Source organism: Antechinus flavipes, chromosome 1 (assembly GCF_016432865.1).
Source record: "Antechinus flavipes isolate AdamAnt ecotype Samford, QLD, Australia chromosome 1, AdamAnt_v2, whole genome shotgun sequence".
Lineage (NCBI taxonomy): Eukaryota > Metazoa > Chordata > Mammalia > Dasyuromorphia > Dasyuridae > Antechinus > Antechinus flavipes.
Genome location: NC_067398.1, coordinates 265,339,158 through 265,361,397, shown reverse-complemented (window position 1 = coordinate 265,361,397; position 22,240 = coordinate 265,339,158). Strand labels below are relative to the sequence as shown.

Genomic DNA, 22,240 nt, shown 5'->3' with positions numbered 1-22,240 from the left:
GAAACGTTTTATTCTGTACAACATGAAATTTAAAGTCCTGTATTTAGATGATTCATTTGAAATGAAAACAAAATGCAGAGGGGTTATCACCTTTTGGCTTCCTAAAATTTCTACCTTGCCTTCTACACTCCCTTCTTACCCCGCCGAATAGGCCTTTATCCTTTGTCTAAAAACACAAAAATAGATGCAATATACTGCCTTGAAATTGTAGAATTATTGAGCTGGACAGCATCTTACTAAATTTCAAACCCCACTATATCCCCCAAAACTAAAAGGCTATATTTTCTGGAATAATTTTTCTATAGTTACTGAGGACCAGGACAGCTACATGAAAACTGCATTTCAGGAGTAAATCACCCAAATATCTAACTGAGGAAGCTAAATAGTTGCTTTTCTTTTCAGAGGTGTTTTAACTATCAAATTCATGACTTAAGTAACATTAGAGTAAATGCTCTGTTCCAACACTGTATCTAGAATAAAAAGGATTTAGAGTTCAAAAATCTTATTTTTTTTAATATTCAGGAACATTACTTTATTTGAACATATGTGAGCAATTTCAGAATAGATTTGTGGAAAGTACATTTTTTGAACTAACAAACTTAGCCAATTGCTGTGGTGCTACTGAATGTTTAATTACAATTGAATTTGTATCTTTTCGATCAATAAAATTAGCTTACATTATATGTCTATGTAAAGATACTGTGCTATGTCTATGTGGAAAGCATAGTACTCTAAAACACAGTACTTGTCCTCAAGCATTTTATTATTTATTATTATTTAATCTGTCTGAATCCTAAGAATCTTAAATCATAAAAGATAGAAATATGACTATGCTAAGGCAATTTCTCTAAAGGGTATTAAAAAACTTTTCAAAAAATAATTTTACAAAAAAAAAACTGCTCTGAAAAAGAGCACCTTTTATTCTTCACAAAGTAAGCAATCTGATTTACTTGACAGAGAATTTAATGCTGAAGTCTTGACACATAAATTTTAAAAATGTTATTTTTAAATGGCTATAAATTATGATGCCAAGAAGTTTTGATTCTGTTCTTTTAAATATTTCTGTTAGTTGGTGATCATTCAAATCTAATGATTAAAGATGAAACCAAAGTAAGAATAACTATACATTTACCTGAACGTTATCTTATGACATGAAGGAAGGCAAAGATTTTTTAAAAGTAGAATTATCCAATTTATTAACAAAATTTACAATAATTATAAAGTTCACATGTGCAAATATAACTCCTTTAACTTTTCCATATTGTCACAAAGAATTATTTTAAATTCGTTCTGACAAATATATTGCAGCTTTGCATCCAACCTGAATAGCACCTTTCAAAATGCTATATGCTGGTGCCTAAAAAAAAAAAAAAAAAAAAGAGATTGATTTTATTAATTGCTTAATGCACAATTATAGTTAGAAATATAGAATAAACTAGCAAGTGAAAAATAACTCACTTCAAATCTGTAAGAACTTTGTAAAATAAGAATGAATGATTTCTTATACTTGGGGGAACAAAGGCCACTGGGAAGAATTACATTAAGAATGAACAAAAAACAGGATTCCCAACCTCAAATGATTTATGTGAGTAATATATCAAAAATTTCCCTTTGAAGTCCAATTTCTCTGGAAACTTTACTTTCCAACTAGCAGTGGTCAAGACACCAAAAACAAAGAGTAAATAACAGGTACTTACCAATTCTGCATCGTGGTCAAGTCCTGTGTCATGGTGTTCTAGCTCCTCATCCCGACATTTTTTAATTGTCTGATTAAATAAAAATAAGGGCAAGACAATGATCACAATTTAGGACAGAAATACAAATCATGTCTTTAAATAGTCTAGAATCTCAGAAAGAATTCTGGATTCCAATTCAGAAAGACTAAGTTTAAATCCTAACTCTGCTTCTAAAACTGCTGGCAAGACTTTGGGACAAATATCTGTTGAAATTGTGTCCTTATCTGTAACATGGACATAACATTACTACTTAACAATCTCACAGAACTGTTGTAAACAAACTACTTTGTACACTACAAAGCACTTTGCCAATGAGAAAATTAATTCAATAACTAATTTTTATATAGTACTTTTTCATTTACTTCACATACATCATCTTATGTGATACTGTAAACCATCAGTATAAATGTCTTTTAAATTTTCTTGGCACATCTTACATTCAAGGATAAAGAGTAGTTATTGAATGTATTTACTTTTACCGATGTTCTGTATATTAGATTAAGCAAGGGCCAAAGACTAACTATAAATGATATAAATTTACTCATTTTTTTTTCTTTTGAATTAGATCCCCAAGTAAAGCAGGAAAAGGATAAAAATGCAACATACCACTTCTTAGCTACTTCTTTTACAAAGATGTTGGCACTTTTTACCTTGAGACTGAATTGGCTTTAAGAAGTAGATCACATGAAATTAGATATCTCTAAAATATATATATAGATATATATAGATATAAAAGTAGAAACATCTTAAAAGATTGATACCACAAGGATGCTAAATATGTTGACCAAGGTGACAATTCCATATATTTATTTGGAAATTGACTAACAGATTATCTTCATTCTTTTGTTTGACCTATGTTAAAGGATTTGTACAGAATCTGCCTACAGTGATGCAGTGGAAAGCACTCTGGACTAGAGTGTCATTTACTATCAATGGGACCTTCAGCAAGTCACTCAAAAATCTAGACCTCAGTTTCCCATAAAAAAAAAAAAAAAAAACCCAATGATTTCTAAAGTTACAATTTACTTTTAATTAATGCCACTTTTTATATAAGCCCTTTTCTAAACCAATCAAATTCCAAAACAAAACTAAGCACCTGAAGGAGTTCTTCATACTTTTCTGCATCCTCTTCCATTAATGTCCTAATCTGGTTATTATAATGGTGTGCTATTGATTCTTCCACAGCTACTGTGCAAGCCATTGCCCCTTCCTTTCCAAGCAAAGCTGTTCCAGCACCTGAAATTGTCCACATTAGAAGTCATATTCCTTGACCAGCAGGATGATTTCAAAAAGGCCTGGCGAGACTTACATGAACTGATGCTGAGTGAAATGAGCAAGACCAGGAGATCATTATATACTTCAATAACAATACTATATGATGATCAATTCTGATGGACATGGCCATCTCCAGCAATGAGATGAACCAAATCAGTTCCAATAGAACAGTAGCTACACCCAGTGAAAGAATTCTGGGAGATGACTATGAACCATTACATATTATTCCCAATCCCTCTATTTTTGCCGCCTGCATTTTTGATTTCCTTCACAGGCTAATAGTACACTATTTCAAAGTCCGATTCTTTTTGTACAGCAAAATAACTGTTAGGACATGTATACTTATATTGTATTCAATTTAATTTATACTTTTAACATATTTAACATGTATTGGTCAACCTGCCATGGTGGGGAGGGGATGAAGGAGGGAGAGGAAAAATTGGAACAAAGAGTTTGGCAATTGTCAATGCTGTAAAATTACCCATGCATATAATTTGTAAATAAAAAGCTATAATAATAATAAAAAAAAGAAGTCATATTCCTAGTCTATTTTAAGTAAAAGAAATTCACTTAAGTGGATACTTACCCAAAACAAATCCCATTACATTCCACAAGGGCATGAGAATAGTTGGGCGAACTCTAAATGTAACCATCAACTCATTAAATTTTTTCAAATGTTCCTTTTCTTGATCCCACATTTTCTGCAGGAGAAATAAATTAATAAAGAATCCAACTACCCATAGACACATTTAACATAAATCATACTGTATAAAGAAACTGCATTTTCTCAGTCTATACAATGAAAGCATATATACGGTTTGCTCCATATTCCCCCGCATGATCTACCCAGATGATTCGATCTACAGTGGCATGGTTGATATTTTTATAAGTCATTCTCATATTGCAAAATCTGATGCTGGCATTTCTTCCATAACCTATAAAACATGTGGTACTTTGTGAAAATGTAGTTATAACAAAGGTGATTTTGATATTTCCTGATCCAATTGTAAAGATCAGGTAACTATTGTTATTTGTATTTAATTTCCTGTTGGTTTCCTCTCAAATCTATGCACATCTCTCTATTGTCCCCTCTTAAAGGAGCTCATCATGGGTAAAGGCTATTGGAAAATCAAGGTAGAAATGCTAGGAAAAGATTTCCCTCTTCTCTCTCACTTGAATTTTTCTGCACTTAACCTAAATCACTCACTTTTAAAGTATAAAAACATCATTCAAAAAAAGAAGTTCAGAATGGAGAGACTGTCATCAAGAATAGATTTAATTAATTTTGAAATTAGTTTACTACATCTTAAAAATTTTCTGGAAATATCACAGTGTTTAGAAAAAGGGAAAAATATGTCCTGATGAGATTACAAAGAAATTAAATCTGTTTTGCTTATTTTAAAATCTGAAAGGTCAGAATAATAGGTATAGCCATTTGCTATATGTCAGGGTGCTAAAATGTAATAAAGTATCTCATACTTCTCATAAAAATCTCAAGGGAAGGCAAATGCTTATCAGTTTTTGCTTTCAGCTTGGACTCTCTCACTAGTGACAAGTGAACATGACAAAATCAAAAGTAAGGTACACAAGGTAATATATTTGAACCAAAAGGAACAAAAACTTACAAAGTTCCTCCCTCCTTCTTATATACTAAGTTATTGTTTTTCTCAAATACTACGTGAATGGGGTAATGAAAACGATTAAGAATTAGAATTATTTATAAAATATAATTATGATATATTGACTTAGAATCAAGTAAGTACTTCAATGGAACAAAGTATAAAGGGCAAAGATTCACATATACAGACCTGAATAATTGGTCCCATACTTGTTCTACCAAGGACAGCCATCTGTCCAGCATATATGCGGTTTGCTCCATATTCCCCCGCATGATCTACCCGGATGATTCGATCTACAGTGGCATGGTTGATATTTTTATAAGTCCTTCGCGTATTGCAAAACCTGATGCTGGCATTTCTTCCATAACCTATAAAACAAGTGGTACTTTGTGAAAATGTAAAGTCATAACAAAGGTGATTTTGATATTTCCTGATCCAATTGTAAAGATCAGGTAACTATTGTTATTTGTATTTAATTTCCTGTTGGTTTCCTCTCAAATCTATGCACATCTCTCTATTGTCCCCTCTTAAAGGAGCTCATCATGTGCAAAGGCTATTGGTTCCAAATAGATAAAATCATTTCTACTTTCTGTCCCTTTCAATCAACCTCTTTGTATAATCAGGTTTATCTCTCTCAAGTCTAGCCATCAACAGATGCTAAACCAAGAGCCATTAGGTCATTATTTGGGTGCTAATTGACTCAGATTGAATGTAAATAGCAATCATTTCAGTTTTAGCCAGGAACCAGTCTTCCCCTCCCAGATTTATTCATTTATTTATTTCCAGCAAGGGTCCTCAAAGGTTCTGGCCTACAGACCAGAAGAGGAAGCTGAAGACTATTATCCCTCTCACCCAGGGCTATGAAGTTTCTTATTTAAAGGCTCACAAAACAAAGTTTTTGTTTTTACTCTAGTCTGGCCCTCCAACAGTCTGAGGGACAGTGAACTGGCCCCTATTTAAAAAGTTTGAGGACCCCTGGTAGAGGGTGGGGGGGACTGAGTGAAAGAAGAGATTCTTTGCCTTAGTTGCTACTTAGCCTAAAACACTGAATGGGTGTAGCCCCAGTCAAACTGAGACCGGTTGAAGAATTTACCTTAAAAAGAGCAAAGTCTCTCATTTCATCTGGGGCCATCATCTTGATCTATATCTAGCCACTGGACCCTGGAGGGGAAAGTGATGCGGGTGACCTTGCACAGCTCTTCCTCATTTAAATTAAATTCACTTGCAAGTCATGACATCACTTCCTTGATATCAGCATCCTTTGGGGGGTGGGGTGAGGAACAAACACAAACAAGTATTTATCACATTGCTTATCTAAAGAGGACCTTTTTTTTTTTTTTTGACAGAGACAATTGGCGATAAGTGACTTGCCCAGAGTCACATAGCTAGGGAGTGTCTGAGACCAGATTTTGAACACAGGTCCCCTAGACTTCAGGGCTAGTACATTATCTATTGCTCCATCTAGCTGCCTTAATAAAGTTCAAATTCCACAATCTGGAATTACATGACCTTTCTGGCTTTATCTCATATTGAAATGGAAATTGAACTGGCCTAGATGGTGTGCATGGCCAGGACGGACCTCCAATAGAATTCTGGCATGGTTCCGCGCCCCATTGAAGTAGGGACAGTCTTATAAGCATTCTTGTTCACCCTGGCTGGCACCTTTGATGTTAAATAGCGACTCAACTTTACAGGACAAAAGATACAAAGGCAGATGTTTTAACATAGATAGGGATCAGGATTGGGTGACCACCCTCATGGAACAGATATCCTGGGGAGCATTGTTGATCTGGCACTTTGAAGTGCAAAAGAAGTCCCCTAATCTAGCTGAGTAGACCCTTCTCTGCCAGCCCCAGGACCTAAGACTGAGGGAGGGAAGGGGAGGCCAGTCCTTTGTCCATTTCAATATTACCTTCTAAACAACATCTAAGCTGAACTATTATATACATACCTATACACCAATATACGTGTATGCATACGCATGTATAAATATAGGTATATAAATTTATTTGTACTCTATACACTCGTGTCACACAAACACCATATATGTATGTGAATGTATGTACACACACACACAAAACAGGAAACTAGGTGACACACTGGATAAAAATGCTGGGCCTGGAGTCAGCAACACTTACCTTATTGAAATCAAATCCAGCCTCAAACACTTAAACTAGCTGGATGATGTTGCCCAAGGCACTTAACCTTGCTGGCTCTGGTTTCCTCATACAGGAGGAAATGGCAAATCACTCCAACGTCTTTGCCAAGAAAACCTCAAATGGGGTCACAAAGAGTTGAACACAACCGAATAAATAAAAAATGCATAAAACAGCAACATACTCTACGCTTTCCTACCTCCAAGACAATATTTTGTCACAAAATTTGATTACCTCTTACCAATTTATTGTGGTTTTTTTTTTAAATTGCTTTTATACCCATTCCCTGCAAAACAATGTTTACAAATTGAAATTACCTACTATCTACTGTACATATGGATTCAGCATCATAATCTTTCATAAAGTGCCATGTCTTCTTTTTATATATTTTAAGTATCTAGTACAGTGCCAGGTATATAACATGTTCTTAGCAGAAGCTCGTTTCTGATGAAGAGGGAACATTTTGGAGTTTCTATATCCAGGCGCGATAACGCAAGCCCACAAGAGATAATTTTCTAGTCTTATTTTTAAGCATTTTTTCTTTTTTTTCCCCATCAAGTTACAGGACTGATGGACATCCATCCTTGGAATCAAGACCCGAGTTCAAGTTCGTTCACCGGACACATAAGTAACTACTCAGCAAGTCCCTGAAACTTGCCAGGTTCCTACAGTCTACACAACTTTGTAATTTATAGGGAAAACACTGACCAACATGGACAAAAAGCTATTACCTTACCTGGGAGTTTTCCATACCAATGAAACCCCAACTTCAGTCCCTAACCCCATTGCTTCCCATTAATGAATTTCTTTGGTAAATGTGCCCACATGTGATAAAAAGTACGGCCAGCCCAGCAGTTAATTAAGTACTGGGTTTGGAGTTAGGAAGGTCAGAATCTCACACTCTGTGTGACCCTGGACAAAATCACGCATTCTCTCTGTCTCCTCGGTAAAAAAGAGATAATGCAGTAGCCCGAACTTCCAGCGAGTTGTTTTAGGGACCTGCCCTCGGAGACCCCGCTCCTCCCTTTTTACCTGACGGGAACCTCCGAGCCACGGAGTACAGTCTCCAGAGCGGAGAACCTGCAGCCGCCCCAGCGCACCACACCATCTTCCAGACCCTGGCTGACTACTCCGAGGAGAAGCAGGTGAAAGGACTCTTAGCGCATCTTGATGACGTCACTGAAGGACGCGCCGTGGCGAATTCTTATGACGCAGCCCGTCCTTGCAGCGCGCTCGGGTGGGGCTGTGGTTCCCATTGAGGGAAAACTTTCGTCTGCTTCCGAGGTGGTCGCACTCACGGTTCTTATTGGTTGAGAGGATCTAGGACCCTGGTTCGTATTGACCATAAATAACTATATAACAGGGGCTTTAAATAAGCTGCGCGTACTCTTTGATCCAGCAATACCATTGTAAGGGAAAAGATTTATTTGTACCAAAAATGTTTATAGCAGCTCTTTTTGTGGTGGCAAAGAATTGGAAAATGTGGGGATGCTTAACAACTGGGGAATGGCTGAACAAGTTATAGTATGTGGTAATCCTGGAACACTATTTGTGCTATAAGAAATAAAGGGCGTGGTTTCAGAATAACCCAAGGAGACCTATATATGAACTGATGATTGAAGTGAGCAAAACCAAGAGACTATTGTGCACAATAACAGCTATACTGTAAGAATTATCACATGACTTCGCTGTGAAAGAGAAATCAGCCTTTTTTTTTTTTTTAAGAAAGAACTGGCCCTAAATTAAACTAGATTAATATAGTTTCTTTGGTCTGTTACCTATAGATTAATGAAGTTTATCATTAACATATTGCAAGCAGATAATTAGAATAATAAAACAATCAAAACATTATAAGGTTTCCCAAAAGGTTTAAGTCTCCCTTTTTAGTAGAAAGGGAAGTTGACCAGAAGCCACCTTCCCATTTCATGCAGCTGGAAAAAGGTTAGCCAAAGGTTAAATTAAGCCCCCTTTTATTTTTCTTTAGCTAAACTCTATAAATTGAGTAAATTTAAATTCTGCTAACGAAGATAGGGGGAGGGGAAGATGACCGCTAACCATTGATCACAAATTCTTATACCCAGTACACTTTCTAGTTACAAAAGGTACTACCTAGAGGAAAAGATGTCCAGCACAGTATTAATATGGAAGAAGCTAACTAGTCAGATGATTTGCTTTGTCCAGTAGAATTATGTCCAAAACAAGTTTCCATAATTTTTCCAGTTACTCCTTGTTATAAAAATCATTTCTATAAATCATTCCTACTCTCTGATCTCTGAGGAGTCAGGTGATTTGGTTTAATATGCAAATGCTAGCTTTGCAAATTAAATCATAAATTGCTCTGTAACTTTGTTCTGTTTCCAAGAGCACTTTGGTTCCATACTTGCCACCATCATACCCTACATTTATATTTTCTTTGTACTTGTGACACCTTCCCTCCGGTAAAATGTAAACTCCAGGACTTAGTTTCTTTTATGAGATCACATACTCCTTCAGTACAATGCCTCATCTAAATATTTGTTGAATGAATAGGGTAAGATATTCCTAAGCAAAAATCTACACTTCATTCTGTGAAAGAGTGCCAAATAAAGACTAGATTTCTCTCTCTTTGGAAAAAGAAACCAGAAGTACTTTGATGGCTCAAACTTTAAACGTGATTTGGTTGGTTTGGATAAACAGATATTTTCAGAATTGAAAAACAATTCCCTCATACCCCTGCCCCCCAAAAAATCTCTAGCTGATGATTGGAAAGCACGCATTTGAAGATGACAATAGACTCTCTTCTTACTATCTCAGCCAGAAGGCAAAAGAGTAACTTTTAAGAATTAATAGATTTCCGGGACCTTTTGCTCACAAAAGAACCCCATGAATTCAAACATACATGAAATCATTCCAAGATTTTAAATATTTTGTTTTAATTAATAGTTTTAAACATATTAAACAGAGAACTATTCTATTTATCCTACAGCTCTAACCAGAAGTTAGAATTTGACAAAAAAAAAGTTCCAAGTAATATATTCAAAAGTCAGCATTTCACTACAGCTAATAATATACCAACAGTTTATCTTAAGAGTGGAAAAAATATGTAATAGTAATTCTTTGTTTCCATTAATAAAGAGCAAAAAACAAAACACTTGTTAGGAACTGTAGGAATTAGGTTTAATAATGTTGACATTGGTCAGAAAGTTTTACAATTCATCTTTTCAATGAAGATAATGAACCTCTCCACACTCAAAAGCAGTCTCTATTAGTAAGAACATACAAGGCTGAAAGTTTTAAGAAAGATGCTCTCTGAAAATTATCTGCTTCTGATGGTCATCATAAAAGTTGCAAATCCCTGTTGCAACTCAACTCAGTCTTTTCATTATAAACTAGCTTTGTGGAATTAGAAGACAGATTAAACTCATAGAAAGGGAAGGCATTCTGTGGCATAACACAGGAAAATGCTTCTAGAAATGAGATCAGTCCTATATAAAAGGAAGAAATTATCCTTGAACAATATTCCTCAGCATCAGCAATCATTTCCATAAAATTTCATGAGCCTCTGAAATTCAGGCTGCTCCCTAAAATGTGTTTGAATTTAAAAGTGAAGAAAACCAGTTTAAAAAAAAAAAACTATCATCAAAATCATTTTTGAAAATAAGATTTACATATATATTAAAAAGATTTAGGCTTAATACTCCTATTTGATAATATTATATTAGTTGATAAACCATGGAATAACTTAAAAAATAACCTTTTATTACCAAATATTAGCCATTTTCAAGGCATCTATTACTTGTTTTTACTACAATAGGAGTTATAAATTATTTCCTATTACATTTCATTAAATAAATGTACATGCATAGAAAAATTATAAACAGACAAATAATACTTTGAAATGGGTTTGTATGTGTTATAAGGAAGCTAACTTCATCTTAAGAAATCTAGTTGAGTGCATTTTAAAAACTTTTGTATCTCAAAATGTCCTGAGCAACTGATTTAGGTTATATTGCAATCTGGAGTAAGAGTGTTTTAGCATGAATTAAAATGTGTGAGCATAATGCTAAAGCACTTATTCATAGCTAAATAAGAATATAAAAAGTCTTAAAACATTCTTCTAAAAACATTTCGAAGCTTGAAATGTCCTCTACAAAACATAAAAGGAAATAGACCTTAAGGAATCAAGAAAAACTCTTCTTCTGCCACTTTTGGAAGTAATAGGTATTCCCAGAAATCACAGATCAGCCCTAAAAGGGAGGTAAAAGTTCAAAGGACACCTATTTTCCTGAAACAATGTTCTGTTCGGCTCCTCTAACTGCCACAGAAGTTCAGAAAGCATGGCTGGTCTTATCTACGATATTTAAAAATAATTTTAAGCCAGGCAGGAACTTTATATGCCTAATATTGATTGCTCATGAAGATGATGAACATTTCTATATCTGATCTTACCAAACTGAGACTAAAATTTAAAAGTTTAATGTTAGCTATACACTAACTCTAACAACATAATACTTTAGGAGATTATCTTATTTTACAAAGCAACCCATGTTAAAAAAATGTCATAGAAAGAGTTGTTCATTTTATGCTATTGGAATCTGGCTCATTAATATTAGTCCAGTCTCATTAATTAATGGCCTTCAAATTTAACTTAACAAAATTTCTCAAACTATCTTAAAAAAAAAAAAAAAGATGAGCTTCTCTTCGTTCCCTCTTCCCTTCCAAAATCTTAGTCTAAGACTAAGAGATTTTTCAGTCACTGAGATTCTATAAGCAGAGACTCAGTCCAAAGTGGTATTATAGTTTACAAAATCCTCAAATACAAATTGGTTGTGTAAACAATAATAAAATCCAAAACTACAGCAGCAACAATAGCATCACAGTGCAGAAAATGCCTGAACTCTAGAAAAATACATTTACTATTTGTACAAAATTCTACAGATGAGTTTTGAAAGTTCAGTGTAGTAGTTCAGTCAGCCTGAAAGACACAGAAATTGTGTTCAAAATCAGCTTGGTCGGTTCCGCATCTCTTCCTGAGCTTCTGTAAGTCTCCGAATTAGATAGCGTTTGTCTCGACTTTCCTAAAAACAAACAAATACATTTGGAGACATAATTTTCTTTAGCAGACTACAACATTTGCCATACAATTAACTGATTTAACTATTCAGGATAGGATTTGGTAATTAACAGCTAGGAAGTGTTAAGTGACTGAGACCACATTCAAAGTCAGGTCTGATTGCTCTATCCATTGCACCATCTAGCTGTCCCAAAAGTAACATATCTTTAGCATATTCAGACTCAGGATAGAAGACTGGATTAAAAACTACCATGATTGCGACCGCCTACCTAGTCCAGATAAAAAAACTGGTACAAAAAACAAACAGCCCCTCCCCCCCATTATACTGGGTACACTAGGCAGAGTTTCTAGAAAGTCATTCCACCTCTTCCTTGAAAAATTACAGGTTTAATTATAGGTTTCACAAAGTCTATAGGGCAAAAGCTGAGGCCTCTGCCCTCTGCGATCATTTCACTCTGGATGTCACCTTACCATTGCCAACTGCTGTCTGAGTTGAACCACGACTCGCTTGTGTGCTCCAGCCAGGGCAATGAAATAAAACATGATGAGGCTGCAAAAGTAGGAGATGGAGCAGGAATAAAACTATACTAATGAGTTTAAAGATTTAAAAATATCATTTATAGCAAAAGAAATAATCAGAGGAAAATATATCTCTAAATGCTTATATCTAAGTAAAATAGAAAAACAGCAGACTAATGAATGGGGCATGTAATTTTAAAAAACTAGAAAAAAAGAAAAAATTAAAATTCCCCTATTAGACATCAAATTGAAAATTCTAAAAATTAAATGTGACATTAATAAAATTGAAAATAAGAAAACAATTGAATTAAAAAACAGTTTTATAAGAAAACAACCACTACCTAACAAAACATAAATTGGTTAATAAAAAAAAATTTAAATCCAGAAGAAAACCAAATCTCAAAAATGTAAAGGGTGAATATATCACTAATGAAGATGAAATCAAAGAAGTTGCTGGAAGTTATTTTGTCCAATTACATGCCAATACATTTAACAATTTATATAAACTGCCTCAATTAAGAGGAGAGGAAATAAAATATCTAAATAAACGAAAAAAAGTAATCAAACAGGCCATAAATGAATTTCCTAAGAAAAAAGCATCAAGATGAGATGAATTTATAAATTAATTTTACCACACATTTGAAGATTAACTAATTCCAATATTAAATTATTTGGAATAATATGCAAAAAAAGAAGGAGTGTAATAGAACTATTTTTATGAAACAAATATGGTGCTGATACCTAAGTCAGGAAGAGCAAAAAGAGAGCAAGAAAATTACAGACCAATTTCACCAAGGAATGTGGATGTGAAAATCCTACATAAAAAATAGAAAACTATAACAATATATCACAAAGATCATACGTTGTCACCAAGTAAGATTTATATCAGGAAAGCAGAAATAGTTTAACATAAGAAAAACTCACATAATTTATTTTATCAATAACAATAATGCAAAAAATCGTGATTATAGCAATAGATGCAGAAAACGCTTTTGACAAAATTCAATACTTATTTCTATTAAAAAGCACATAGAAAAATAATTTTTTTCTCAAAATGATAAGGAGTATTTACCTAAAACCATTAGAAAGCATTATTTTTAATGGGGACAAGTTTGATATCTTTCCAATAAGATAAGGAGTGAAACAAGGATACTTATTATTACTAATATTATTTGATATTGTCTTACAAATATTGGCAATAGTAATAATAAAAGAAAAAGAAATTGAGGGTATCAGAATGGGCAATAAAGTAATAAAACTATCTTTTTGCAGGTGATGTGAAATACTTGGAAAATCCTAGAGATGCTAGTTGAAACAATAATTTTAGGTTATAAAAGAAACCCACATAAATCTTCAGCATTTCTATATATCACCAAAAAAACCTTTTAAGAAAAGATAACAAGAGACAACTCCATTTAAAATAACCATAGACAGTATAAAATACCTTCCAATGCAAACCCAGAAACTATTTGAACATAATTATAAAACACTTTCATATAAATAAAGTTAAATTTAAATAAATGGAGAAATATTAATTGTTCATAAGTGGGCAGAGCTAATATAATAAAAATGACAATTTATATTTTATATAAAGTCCCACCCTGCACATCAAGCCATAAGTGAATTAGACATTCAACTAATAAATAAAAATATTCTTCCTTGAAAGACTTCATGATGTGACTGTCCAGTGAACTCTTCATTTATCTGTCACCTTAATGGAGAACAAGATTTTTCCTCCTTGATCCTGATCTATTATTTCATGGGTATAGGAAACTCACAATGAAGAAGCTCGCTCTAATCAATGTAGATGGCACCTTTTCTGAAAGAAAGTCTTCAGCCAATTGACTCAGGGAACTAAAAGATTATGTAATGCTCAGAGTCACAGGCAACTATATTCAGAGATGATACTTGAACCTAGGTTTTCTTAGCTGTGAGAAACCAGCTGCTGCTGTTGTTTGACCTTCCTTCTCAAAGAGGACCATGACATCAGGGAGGAAATGCCTTAACATATAAGTAAATTGGATTTGAGTGAGGGAAGGCTGTACAAGGTCACCTGTCTCACTTTCCCCTCCACAGCCTACTGGGGCCAGTGATCAGATACAGATTAAGACAACTGAAGACGTCCCTGAATGAAATGGGAGATGTTGACCTTTTTAAGCTGAGGTCTTCAGCAAGTCTCAGTTTGACTGAACTGCACCTATTCAGTGATTAAGGCTAGGTAGCAAGTGAAGTAAAGAACCTCCCTGTCTCCTAGTTCTCTATCTCCCCCCACCCCTTTCTAAATAAATAAATCCAGGAGGGTTTCTGGCTAAAACAAAATGATTGCTATTTACATTCAATTTGAGTCAATCAGGACCCAAACAATGTCCAAATGGAACCTAGCCTAAGACCTGTAGGTGGCCAGTGAGAATCAAAATGGTTTTGATTTAAGACCTGGTCCTTAATCTAGCCAGTAAACCCCCAGGATATCTTGGGAGGATTCAGAGGTGCAAAAGAGAATGGAAGGAAGAAAAGATGAGAAGAAAAAAGGAAGGAAGGAAAGAAAGATGAGAAGAAGGAAGGGAAGGAAAGGAGAAAGGAAGGGAGGGAAGAAGGAGGAATTATGCCATACTGCACTTCTGAAAAGAGCAAATAATCTAAACATAATAACTTATGTACTTGGTTTGAAATCTACTAATTTGCACATGATAGATCATTTTCTTTAAGCAACATTCAGTCACATTGAGCCTAAATTCTGCTACTTGGCCAAAATCTTTTGTTATATATTTTATATAATATAAAGTACTGCTACTAGTCCTTCCTGATCCATTTAATCTAATTTCCCACTACTTCACAATCTAATCAGGCTAATTTTTCTTTGTCCCATACACGTCACACTAATAATAATAATAGATATTATTTATATAGCACTTTGCAAATATTATTTTACCCTCACAACAACTCTGGGAAAGTATGATTATTTCCATTTTTATAGGTGAAACAGACAAAGGTTAAATGACTTGCCCAGAGTGACACAACTGATTAGTGTCTGGGGCAAGATTTGAACTTAGTCTTCCTATCTCCAGGTCTATCACACTCTCTCCTGTGCTAACTAGATACCATCAATTATCTGAGATTGTTAGATTACTCAGAAATAACAGCTAGTCTCATATATCTTTGCATTCCTAGCACTATCTTGCACCAATTAGGCATTTCAAAAGATGTTAAACATAATCCCAATTCTATTCCCTGCTGTTGTTTTTATTGAAGATGTGCTCTTTTCTGACTTCATACATCCCACCTATTTTTCAAAACTTCAAAGGCTCCGTTTCACAATGCTTTTCTTGACTTAACCCACCCCATTTCTCTGATTGCCAGCAGCTCTAAAATGACATTACACTATTCAACATTAAATTATAGGCAAGGGCATAGGTGATGTCCTTTCATTCAGACTCCATGTGTCTAACCATGACTTGACTGCCTTTGCCTTCCTTTTTTGTTACCTCCTGCACCCAGGCGACTGCCAAGCCCTGCTGACTCAACATTCATAATTTATGTCCCCTTCTCACTTTCCATTGAAGTGGGAGAGAAATTGTTCCCTTTAAGATTAGAACTCTGAAACTGTGTCCTCTTTAGGAGTCTCAGCCTTTCCTGGGGAAGGCATATCCCCCCAGATAAGTTATCTTTCCAGGATGCCAGGGCCTTTGATTCAATTAGAAATCCTGGTCAAAAATCACCCCTTTGAAGTGTTGTTAATTCCAATAAGAGATCTGGGCTGAAAACTGATAAGCATCTAAGCTTGGGGATTTGAGTCCTGAAGCCTTAAGACTCCTTAAAAAGGGTAGTTTCTGAACTCACTACTTATAGAAGCCCAAGCAATTTGCTAGGACCCTCTACCCGTTGACAAGGCATTCTCTTCTAAATGTCAGCCTCCACTTCCCTAATAGGACTTTGCCTTTTGTCAGTCTCTTAGCAAGCCGGTCTCTATCCAACAATAAACTTTCATTTTGCCATTAATAATTCGGGATAAGTGAATTCTTTCACTTTAAACCTGAGGCCGACCAAAAGGGGATTTTAACAACTTTCTTATTGCCACTAACCTCATCACCACCAGGAATTGGGAGATACAAACCTCATCACCATGATGCCAACAGGTCCTCCCTGAATTACTGCAACAGTCTCCAAAAACATCTTCTTTCTTCCTCTATGTTCCCATTCTAGGCAGGTAAGTAGTATAGTGTATAGAGTGCTAACTACTCAGAAAAACTTGAGTCTAAATGCTTTCTCAGACACTAGTCACCCTAAGCAAACTTCTCCAAGCCTCAGTTTCTTCATGTATAAAGTGGGAATAACAACAGTACAGGGTTGTTGTAAAGATAAAGAAAAATAACATATAAAGTGCTCTGCAAACTTTTAAAACATTATCTAATACTAGCTATCATTACTTTTTATTATTAATGAATCCAACTCCAAGCTAGAAGGGTAGATATTATGAAAAGCATTTATCATTCCTGTACAAGAAACTGAATCACAAAATTTTAAAGCTAAACAAACCTCTCCATTTCTCAGGTGAGGAAATTGGGATCCAATGAAGTAAAATGACTCCGAATAATAGTTGGCTTTATATTTCTATCATGTTTTATAGTTCACAAAGCATTTCACAAACACTTTCACAACATCTATATGAGGCAGGTATTACTATTTTTCAGATTAGAAAACTGAGACTGAGAGAGAAGTGCCTTATTCAAGTTCCCACAGCAAATAATGGTCAGGGTGGGATTGGTCTTATTCCTGAATCCAGCATGGCTCCCACTAAACTGTGGTCTCTTCGCTTCCATTCCAACAACTTTAATACCCCACCATGCTTCTTCCCTGCTTAACTTGACATCTGCGTACTGACATAAACAGTAAATATACACAGGCTTTTACTCACCAGATAACAATAAAGAAAGGCACAGCAAATGCTTCTGAAGTGATGCTATTGATGAATGTTTGCAAAGCACTTGGAAAAGTGCTTATGGTCTTAGGGACAACTTCCCAGGACGTGTTATAATTTGTGAATGGTCCACAGGCCTTGGAAGATGGAATGCTGTTAAAACAGACCAGTCATTCATGTCAACCAGCTGAAAGATCAGCATTCAAGTCAATAGTTTCATGGAAACACTTATACAAAGAGAGGCAAAGTGAAGTAAACACAGCTTAGAAAACAATATATACAATGACTACAATGATGTAAATGGAAAGAACAGCCACAACAAAACTGACCATATCTCTCATTATTTAATCAACTCTAGTGGCTCCCTATCACCTTCAGGATCAAATAAAAAATACTTTCATTTTTATTAATCTTTTTAGATCAAATATAAAATGTTTGTCATTTATAAAACCTGGCCCCTTCTACTTTACAGTCTTTTACATTTTAGTCCCCTTCATTAATATATTCTATTTCTAGTGACACACCATTCCACCTCCCTACTCAAAATTTTCAATGGTTGTCCCTCATGCTTCAGCCCCATTTCCTGACTTTGCTGGCTTCCTTCAAATTCCAACTAAAATCCAACATTCTACAAGAAGCCTTTTTCAATCTTTCTAGTGCCTGCCTTTCTTATTTCCTATTTATCCTGCATATAGCTTGTTTGTGTGTAGTTATTTAAATGTTGTGAGCTCCTTAGGAACAGGAACTGGGTTTTCGGGGTGGGAGGAGCAGGAGGAAGGAAGGTTTGTCTTTCTTTGTAATCCCAGCACTCACCATAGTATTCAGCACTTAGCAGGTGTTTAATGCTGGTTGTCTAAACTGACATAAAATAAACTGAAAATAAAGGGGTGCAAAATTAGAAAACATAAGTTCAGCCCAAGGAAGACATATGAGAAGACACTTGCCTTCTACTACTTGGCAGTGGTGGGGGAGCCACTTTTTTAAAAAAGTTTTTGGATAAATGGAATGGTTCTTTGGAGGAGTAAGAATATAAGTGAAAATGTAGGCTACATAAAAAAAAAAAAAAGACTTCACTAAAAATTTCTCTTTAAAAATAAAAAGTCAACAAAAAGCTGAAAACTTGAATCTTTATCTACTTTTCTAATAAGTTTCTACAAAGGCAAAATAATACTTTGGTTTGGGCAAAGAAAGATCTCAGATATCATTTAAAACTTCTTTTTCAAACTTGAAAGAAGAAAACAAAACCCAGTCCACAAACCAAAGTATCTATTCAAGTGTTATGGAATTGATAAGTTAAAGTCATTGATTACTGTGTCATGCTGATTCCCAGTGGAATGAAAGCCAATGTCAGTCCGATTAACAGCACCAACAAGAAGAAAAAATTAGAATTTGATGCTCTGAAAGGCCTTGTAGAGGGTCTACAGGTGTGCATCAGGCTTATCTGTGGAAAGGAGGAAAGAAGAAGAAAAAAAAAGACCTCTAATTTAGATTCCTTCTAATATCTCAAGCAAAAACAAGGATGACAGGTTAAACTTTTCCTTTTTTCATTCCATCTTCCCTACTCAATTGTTATTTCTTTTTAGTAAAATTCTCCCACTTAGTTCCCATCATCATTCCTCACTGCTCTATATAATTTTTAACTTTCAAGGACGAATCAGACCTTACTTAAAGACACCAAAGGAAAGCTTCCAATATCATCCCTGAGGACACAAGAAGGTCATGATCAACTCAATCCTCTGCTTGAAAAGTTCAACCCTTACAACTGCTGTTCAGAAAAAAAGCAGCATATGGTGTGACATCTAGAATGCTAGGCTTAGGGTCAGAAAGACTAGTTACAAATTCTACTTCTGATTCTTACTAGTTTTATGATCCTCCGCAAGTCAACACTTCAAGCAATTCTATAGGATTTATCTACCAAGTTATAGATTATGATGTTCTGATGATCTGCAATTGATGGAAGGAATTCACATAATGGAAACATGTGCCTTCATAATAGGGAATTCAATTAACATTTTATTAAGCACCTACCATATGCCAGGCACTGTGCTAAGTGCTTAGGGATATAAAGAGGCAAAAGATAGTTACTGCCCTCAAGGAACTTACAATTTAATAGAATAAGGGCTATAAACATTTATTAAGCACTTGCTATGTGCAAGACACTGTACAAAATACTTTTATCTTGTTTGATCCTCACAGCAACCTGGTGATATAAATGCTATTATCATCCAGATCTTTCAATTGAGGAAACTGAGGCAAAAAGAAGTTAAATAATTTGCTCAAAATCATTTAATGAGTCACATAGGTATTAATTAATCACAATAACAACATAATTGATCATGATCACAGATTTGGAACTGGACAGGACCTTACAGGTCATCTAATTCACCCTCACTACATTCAAATAACTTGCCCAAGATCACATAGGTGGTAAGTAGCTAGAAGTTGGGATTTGAACCCAATTCTTCTAGTTCCAAATCCAATTTTATTCAAGCACTCAATTCCTCCAAAGGAAAGAAAAGCTTATTCCTATGTCTGAAAGCAAAAAAATTGATAATCAGATTCCAGGTGATATTTCTCACTTTAACTGAGGCAGAGATCATCTGATCACAGTGGTAATCATTAGCCCAATTGATTAAGTACCAACATAACATAAATTAGCTGCTCATTTTCTAAAGTTGCTGAAATACAAAGAAGGGAGGGCTTATTTGTGTGTAACCCCAGGATATGTATCCTTCCCAATTTGAAGTATGAAGATTTTTTTCTAAACCTCAAAAGACCTTCTTTATCAGTGTATGGAACTCTTAATATAGAAACTCCCTCATTCATGCAAACCACCCAAATTCTTGTGAAACTTAAAAATTGCCTGGGGACTTTGAAATGTTAAACTTGCTAGTAGTCATCAGAAGCAAAATTTGTGCTTTTTCTACATCAAAGTATGACCACCTATCCACTATGCCAGCTTGACTCTTATCTATAAACACCATGACTAGGTATTTCCTTCAAAATTCATCTCAAGAGTTACCTTCTACATCAGATCTTTCTTAAGTCCTCCACTATTAGGTACCCTCTATAATAAGTTATTTATATACATATACATATGCATATACGTGTATATACATATATTAAACTTTATGTTTTATTGGGATAAACAGTAAAGCACATCTAAGTAAATACTTTATATACTATGCATATACATATAGATGTGTGTGTATGTATGTGTATAATTTACATAGATGTCTGTCCCTTCTCCCCAAAAAATGTGAATTATTTGAGAGGAGGAACTACATTTTTGTCTTTCGAGCATTAGTATCAAGTACAGGGCCTGGCACCAGGAGGCTTCTTTGCACATCACTTTTAGGTCCCTCTCATTTCTGCCATTACCTCTTTCACGTAAAAGATGATAATGAACTTCACAGTTGCAATTGCGGGAAGAAGGGGAGAGAAAAAGGATCCAATCCAGCAGATTGTCTGTGCATAAACGATCCCCAGGACATTATCTGGAATGGCAAATTCCTGTTGACCCCAGTACCTGATCAACTTCCAAGAAGAACAGTGGGTCACCAATAATCTAAAAGCAATTGTGATAATTAAAAGATGATATAGAGTGTCAAGCATTATGTGAAGTATTACCCGTACAAATTCAAGGAAAGAAGGAAATATTTACTTAGCACCTACTATGTACCAATCTCTATACTATATATTATGCTTTACAAATATAATTTCATTTAATACAATTCTTCTGGGAAGTAGGTGCTATTATATATTTTATTTTATTTTTTATTTATAATTAATTTATAATATATTATTAACATTAACAATTATAATTTATAATTAATATTTACTAATTTATAATTAGTAAATTATATTTATTTTACAAATGAGGAAATAAGATCGAAGTTAAATGAATTGCCCAAAGTCACACAGCTGTTAACTGTCTCAAGCAGGAATTGAACTCAGGTCTTCCTTACTCTGAGAAGAACTTTATCATCTACCATCCAGCTGCAAGCAAACCAATCCCTCATCTTAAGGACTTTATATTCTTTAAAAAAAATATTAATAACTTCTTATTTTTCAAAATACATGCAAAGAGAGTTTTTAGCATCTACCCTTGCAAAATCTTGTATTCCAAATTTTTCTCTCTCCTTCCTCTTCCTCCTTCCCCTAAGACAGCAAGTAATTTAATACAGGCTAAATATGTATATTTTTTCTAAATCAGATCAAAATGGGGGGAAATGAAAAAGGAAAAAAAAAACAAGCAAACAAACAGCAACAACTAAAAATAGTTGAAAAGAGGCAAAAGACTTCCTACATTCTAATGGGGAAAGAAAGTACATAAGGGAGCGTTAGAAAGAGGGGAGCTTTACAGCTGTAAAAGGACTTTATATGTCATCTGACTTGATTCTCACAAAAAATCTGTGAAGAAGTCGGGGAAGGCATTATATCTATCTTTCACAAATGATGGAACATTGAAGCTTACTTAATTTCAAGTCTCACAGGTAGTAAGTGACAGAACCAGAAACCAGAAATCCTGACTCCAAATCTAGTGATCTTTCCCTTGAGCTAGAGTTCGGCTTTTAGGATGAATATAGCTAAAGGATAAGGAATTTCCTTGGAGAACAAATCTACAGATATTGAGGAAACATTATGAAGGTAATTATCTTTTTAAAAATTTAATTAACAAACAATAATTTTCTCTTTTTCTCACTTCTCTCCAAACTGTTGTTTGCTTAAACTGGCACACCACACTACTACTTCTCATTCTGTCCTCCACTTCCCAGGTTTGTAGGTTGCCTTACTGAAAATTTGTATTAGTTTTAAAGACTTTGATAATTAATATTTTGCCTTATCATTGTATTTGGTTTCTCTGAATTTCTTGATCCTCTCCACACTCCTGTAAGGGAATTGCCCCACTTACCCCTTTTTATACTTTTTAGAATATAAGCTCCTTGAGAGCAGAGATTGTCCAG

At 34.7% G+C, this 22,240-nt stretch overlaps 2 protein-coding genes across 2 annotated transcripts in view; both read right to left on the bottom strand.

The window, feature by feature from the left end:
• Positions 1 to 1,168: 1,168 nt before the first annotated feature.
• Positions 1,169 to 7,965, bottom strand: COQ7 (coenzyme Q7, hydroxylase). Its single transcript, XM_052001781.1, has 6 exons — positions 7,819 to 7,965; positions 4,820 to 4,998; positions 3,598 to 3,712; positions 2,833 to 2,972; positions 1,698 to 1,766; positions 1,169 to 1,357 (listed from the first exon to the last, which is right to left on the bottom strand). The coding sequence occupies exons 1-6, from the start codon at positions 7,892 to 7,894 to the stop codon at positions 1,280 to 1,282; spliced, it is 657 nt and encodes a 218-aa protein (XP_051857741.1). The 5' UTR covers positions 7,895 to 7,965; the 3' UTR covers positions 1,169 to 1,279.
• Positions 7,966 to 9,677: 1,712 nt separating this feature from the next.
• The window catches only part of TMC7 (transmembrane channel like 7), a 62,523-nt gene continuing 49,960 nt past the window's right edge, over positions 9,678 to 22,240 (bottom strand). The window contains exons 12-16 of the mRNA XM_052001772.1: positions 20,655 to 20,841; positions 18,584 to 18,714; positions 17,271 to 17,426; positions 12,311 to 12,389; positions 9,678 to 11,843 (exon numbers count right to left, since the gene is read on the bottom strand). Of these exons, the coding sequence (XP_051857732.1) occupies positions 11,769 to 11,843; positions 12,311 to 12,389; positions 17,271 to 17,426; positions 18,584 to 18,714; positions 20,655 to 20,841 (628 nt within the window). The 3' untranslated portion in view covers positions 9,678 to 11,768. The remainder of the gene's footprint in view (positions 11,844 to 12,310; positions 12,390 to 17,270; positions 17,427 to 18,583; positions 18,715 to 20,654; positions 20,842 to 22,240) is intronic.